This window comes from Triticum dicoccoides, chromosome 6B, assembly GCF_002162155.2.
Source record: "Triticum dicoccoides isolate Atlit2015 ecotype Zavitan chromosome 6B, WEW_v2.0, whole genome shotgun sequence".
NCBI classification, from domain to species: Eukaryota; Viridiplantae; Streptophyta; class Magnoliopsida; order Poales; family Poaceae; genus Triticum; species Triticum dicoccoides.
Genome location: NC_041391.1, coordinates 651,896,855 through 651,901,597, shown reverse-complemented (window position 1 = coordinate 651,901,597; position 4,743 = coordinate 651,896,855). Strand labels below are relative to the sequence as shown.

At 41.5% G+C, this 4,743-nt stretch overlaps 1 protein-coding gene across 1 annotated transcript; it reads right to left on the bottom strand.

The window, feature by feature from the left end:
- Positions 1-2,577: 2,577 nt before the first annotated feature.
- LOC119326025 (probable DNA-directed RNA polymerase subunit delta) lies at positions 2,578-3,189 on the bottom strand. The gene is made up of 2 exons (XM_037599734.1): positions 3,118-3,189; positions 2,578-3,009 (listed from the first exon to the last, which is right to left on the bottom strand). Exons 1-2 carry the CDS (start codon positions 3,187-3,189, stop codon positions 2,578-2,580), a joined length of 504 nt encoding a protein of 167 aa, XP_037455631.1.
- Positions 3,190-4,743: the final 1,554 nt, after the last annotated feature.

The following is a 4,743-nucleotide window of genomic DNA, read 5'->3' as shown; positions in this document are numbered from 1 at the left end:
TACAAGCCGGGGAATGCTTCCGTTAATTGGGAATCAACTGACCAGGAATTTAAATTCAGGGGGGCGACGGACCTCTAGCTAAGGTGAAATAGTATATGAGGAGAAACCTTGTGCATCGCGAGTTACTAGGAACATCTAGTATCAAGAAGAATCGGTCAACTAGTGTCATCTGTGGGATGAATACCGGGCAAGCAGACACGTAAGATTTGCACGAATAAGGGAAGAGGAGTACCCTTATCGGTTGCCAGTGTGGTCTCCTCCGTATGTCGCGGCGATCTTCTTCTTTCTCCCGGGGGAACCGATGTTTTGGAGAGCCGTGGATCCTTGGACAAACCCATGGCCAAATTGTTGACTGTGTTGTCGTGGCCGTATATCAGCGGAGGGGAAGCAGATCCGAGGCGGCAAAGGACGGTGTAGCAGGAACAGCTCCGGTGCGGTGGACGGTGGCAAAGTTGGAGTGGCAGCGGTGAGGCGCAAGACGGCATGGTTGAACTGGCTCGGGTACGGACGGCTCGGCGGGCGTTGAGGTTGCAATGGACGACGACGTAGGGGTATCGGCTCCGGCGTGATGGAGGAGGGTGGCGGTTGATTGTTGGGATGGGGTGGCGGACGGAGGACGTCGGGGTTTCGCGGCTGGTGGAGAGGTAGTTTTTGCACCCACGGAGTATGAATGGGGGGAATCGGACGGGTGGGCGGGGGGAGGGGGAGAACCATGTTTCAGTCTTGAACGCGCTTGTTTTTGGCTTTTTTGAACAGAAGATGGGATGCGCTTGTTTGAAATTTGGGGAAAGTACAAACTTTGCCCCCCTCTTAAATTTCAGACCTACTGCCGGTCGGGGGTAGGATGGTAATCCCAGGTGTCCCAAATAGTGGGAGGGAGCGATTTCGGCCGCGCGCATGTCTGCTTAGGCGGCCATTGTGTATGAATATTTTTCGGAGGCGGTTGCGTGGCGTCTAGATGAAGCTACAAACCTACCCTGGTTTAGACTTTGGACGTCGGGCCGGTAGGTTTCATGGGTCGGAGTTATTAGAAAAGTAATTTCCTTGTACTACCAATTACCAAACGTTGGTCTCACGCGGTTTCGGGCGAGTAGAGGCTCTTTTGGCTATTCGTTCGAAATTTTGAAACACAAGCATTCACGTTTAGAGTACTCTTGAACTATGAGGATTGACCTAAATAGACAACGTTATATTTGACATTGTATGTTTGAAAACCTCATTAAATTATCTGCTTCTTTTTGAAATTTTGACACTTGAAAATCCTATAACTACGATTATTTTGGAATGGAGGAGCTAAATTTGAATCTATTTTGTACACGACTACATATCCTATTATGTACAAAATCAGAGCAAAGATTGGTGCCCCCATAATTTAGGTATGATTTACAAATGCCATGATATCAAATTCAAATAATTGAATGGACTTCATGTTGAATATGATTTTTTTAAATCACCTTAAGTTGAATTCAAATGTATGCTAGTTCATAGGTAGCTATTTATAATGTTCATTGTGTAACTTTTGTATGTATAATGTGCTTTACACACACAACATGAACTATACTCATGTTTATATTCGATTGCTAAAGCGATGCATTGTCTGGAGTTCAAAATACTAAGTATGTGGATCAATTGTGTTGAATAATAACATAGACATGCTCAAATTCGATAGAATCTAGATGTCTGATGGATGAATGACCGTTCCTTACGCGAATTGCAAATATTATGATCCCATACTAATATTTGGATACAATTTATATCTTTAATCAATGTGTACAGCAGTCTTTTACGTGTAGTTTCACTCTCCATCGGTGGTATCTCACACATGCTCACACACTCTCTCCCGAGGTGTCTTTCTCGCACACATGCTCTCGATATAACCCTCCCTCCCTCCCTCTTGTAACCATTTATGACTGTTTTCACCAATGTTGAGGAACTCGGTAACTGGTAACTGCTCGGTCGGCTTGGGAGTAAGGATTAATCGGTGAATCGGCCTATTAACTGGATTAATCGGTCGAACATTAGTCGGTAGATTAAATAGGAATTTAGCAATGTATATTCAAAAAAAATTATGTATTGTACCACACTCCCATGCTCCTAGTTATATGATATAGCAAAATATGGTACTATAGGTATATGAAAAATAAAAATCATAAACAATATCACAAGAGGTAAAATTGTTAACCCGGATATAGGAAATAACAAACAATATGCATCCGACATATCAAGATAAATATGCAACCCCACAGTACAGTATGCAATCCAACATGTCAATATAAATGGCAGCCACACAAATAGGGAATACAAAATAAATGGCAGCCACACAATATGCATCCGCATGTAAAGATAAATAGCAGCCACACAAATAGGAAATACCAAATATAATTCCTAATAAGGTTCACAAGACGAATATGTAACAAGGTCCAAATAAGTTCAGCTATATAGATAGAAATAGCCAAATAAGTAACATGCTAACAAGGTTCGGCCACACACATAGAAATAGGTATCAAGGTAATAAGGATTAAGAACATAAGGTTCGGGCACACAAATAGCAAGCAAAATAAGTTTGCGACGAATGGCTCAAGGCTGCGGGGGCTCCTCCTCATCATCATCATCTTTGGTTGCCATCACCCCGTCATCATCGGACTCATAATCAATCTCATCATCATCCATATCTACTGCATGATCAGATTCATCATCATCATCCTCAACGTATTCTTCAACTTCATGGAGTTCTCTAACTCGTGCACTCCTACGAAGCTCTGTAGGTTCGCTTTCCCCCACTGCTTCATCAATGATGTTGTATGGCACCCCCGTAGTGGGATCAAACTCATCATCAATGTATGCCTCTTCACATATCCAATCTTGTGCTCGTGACGCATCTTCACCAAGAAGAACATCACTAGAAGAGGATAACTTCTTTCTTTTATCAATCATCCTTCCATTGAATTGGATATAAACTAGATTGTCCCTACGGGCCACATCTAGTTTATTTCTCCTCTTTGCATCTACCTACAAAATGAAAATGGAAGCCTCATGAAATAAATTGTGAGAAGAATATTCAGATTTGACAAATTGTAATATTCAGATTTGACTAATTGTTAGAAGTCTAAGAGTTACCATTTCAAAAGTGCTCCAATTTCTTTCGCATCCGGATGAACTTGTGGTCAAGTTGAGTATCCTTATGGCCATGTGTTGCAATGTAGGAGTTTGTAATCCATAAGTTGACCACCAATCAGCTACAATTTGACACAAGTGAAATAACATGCAATCAGCCCATAATTTCATAAATGTTATAATATGTTTTTTTGCTTTGAGAACATGCTTACCGGCATCGAAATTGTTATTCTCCATTGCTTTCAATGCAGCCACCTTCCCAAACATACCCTCTTTCTTTTAAAACTTGGTGAAGTCAATGTTAAACACCTTATTTTCCTTGATGTCATCATCATAATAAAATGTCTCCATGACTTCCATAAGCGCAACCACTACCTCCACATCCGTAAAGATGCTCGGGTCAGCATAACTATATTTGGGATTCAAGATGTATGCTGCCATGTGCAATGGAGAATCCAGCCTCCCACTCATCTTGGTATTCATGGCATTAGTGATCACCAAATAGTCTTTTTCTGAATTTTCAACAGCAACCTTGATTTCCCTTTTGCACTTATTAGTTCTCCATACATAGAGGCCATAGATGGACCATCCCCATCAGCCAACCGAAGCACCTTCACCAATGGCTCAAAAACCTTGCAAGGTAACATAAAAATGATCAAATGAGTCATATAAGCACCTGCAAACAGCCCCAACATTAGAAATGCACAAGTTACAACTACAACTATGACTACTTGACAAGATGCAAATAGCCCCAATGTATAAATACATAGATGCAAACACCCCAACATATGACTAGATGAAAACAGCCCCCATAAACATACCTTCATGCAAAGTGATACATTTTTCCAAAAGCCCCTACTCATTATTGTGGCGTTGGCCGCCTTTCCTTTCACCATTTTCGTGTGCTTGCATGCTTCCCATTCATCACTACAAACCATTGCCCTTAGTTCTTTCTTTTTAGAAACCAAACTTTGCAACGTAAGAAATGCCAAAGCAAATCGTGTCACCCCCGGTCTAACAATGTCTCTTTTTTTCGTGAAAGACCTCATCAAGGACAATGTTTTATGATGTGCATAAAGAAAAATCGTCATTTGCTTAGCTTTGATGATTGTAGGGCCAAATTGCTTCAGCTTCCCAATTGCTTCTACCATCAAATTGAGGGTGTGAGTTGCACATGAGCTCCAAAATATTTTTGGCCATTTTCCTTTCAGCATCTCCTTTGCTCCCATGTTGTTGGAAGCATTGTCTGTGACCACTTGCACAACATTTTCAGCACCTACAAGATGGAAAATATCAAAATCAGCACCTACAACATTATGAAAATCAATGAATGAAAGTAAACTTGAGACTTCAAGAATCATACCAATTTTCTCAATGCACTCAACTACATAATTGAAGATGTATAGACTTGTGTGTGCATCAGCCGACGCCTCCTTTGATTCAAGAAAGGCGGTCCCTAACTTGCAATGCACGCACAAATTCATTATACTTCTTCTTTTCTTGTCGGTCCAAGCATCGGTCATGATAGAGCACCCGGTTTCCACCCTCTCAAGCTCATGTGGCTTCATCAAATCCTTTGTTCTTTCCACCTCTTGCAGCAACATCTTGTCTCGGAGCTTATATTGGGAA

Coding starts and splice junctions, on each gene's coding strand:
- LOC119326025 (XM_037599734.1), bottom strand. CDS start 3,189: ATGGCCATAAGGATACTCAACTTGACCACAAGTTCATCCGGATGCGAA. Junction 3,010..3,117: donor ATTGGAGCACTTTTGAAATG/GTAACTCTTAGA, acceptor TTCATTTTGTAG/GTAGATGCAAAGAGGAGAAA.